Source organism: Lagopus leucura, unplaced genomic scaffold (assembly GCF_019238085.1).
Source record: "Lagopus leucura isolate 7727_CA_CO unplaced genomic scaffold, USGS_WTPT01 34950-0_obj-0_obj, whole genome shotgun sequence".
Lineage (NCBI taxonomy): Eukaryota > Metazoa > Chordata > Aves > Galliformes > Phasianidae > Lagopus > Lagopus leucura.
The window spans coordinates 4718-5132 of record NW_024968877.1 but is presented as its reverse complement, the minus strand read 5'-3'; the positions used below and the strand labels follow the sequence as shown (position 1 = coordinate 5132).

The 415-nt window shown below is 64.1% G+C and overlaps 1 protein-coding gene across 1 annotated transcript in view; it reads right to left on the bottom strand.

Annotated features, from left to right (window-relative positions):
- ITGA10 (integrin subunit alpha 10) overlaps positions 1-415 on the bottom strand; it is a gene marked incomplete at both ends in the record, with an annotated part of 9977 nt that overhangs the window by 4852 nt on the left and 4710 nt on the right. Inside the window, one exon of the mRNA XM_042894796.1 lies at positions 165-324. Within this exon, the coding sequence (XP_042750730.1) occupies positions 165-324 (160 nt within the window). The remainder of the gene's footprint in view (positions 1-164; positions 325-415) is intronic.

The window sequence follows — 415 nt, the reverse complement described above, 5'->3', positions numbered from 1 at the left end:
TGTGTCCTTAGGGGCCGTGTCCCTATATGCCTGTGTCCCTATGGGGTTGTGTCTCTATAGGGCCGTGTCCCTGTGGGGCCGTATCTCTATGGGGTGCTGTCCCTGTAGGCCCGTGTCCCTGTGTCCCCCTGTCCCCCTGTCCCCGTGCCGCCGTCCCGTCTGACCCTCGAGGCTGAAGATGCGATCCCCCAGGGCGCCCACGATGCCGTGCAGCGCGCGCTCGTCGCTGACGTTGAAGAAGAGCGCAGGGCGGCTGGCGATGGAGCGAATCTCGCGCACAAACTGCGTGGGGCTGCGCTGCCGCCGCAGGTAATGGCCAAGAACCTGCAGCAACAAAGGCACCGCGCTGCACCGCACTGCATTGCACAGCACTGCATTGCACCGCACTGCATCACATTGCACAGCACTGCATTGC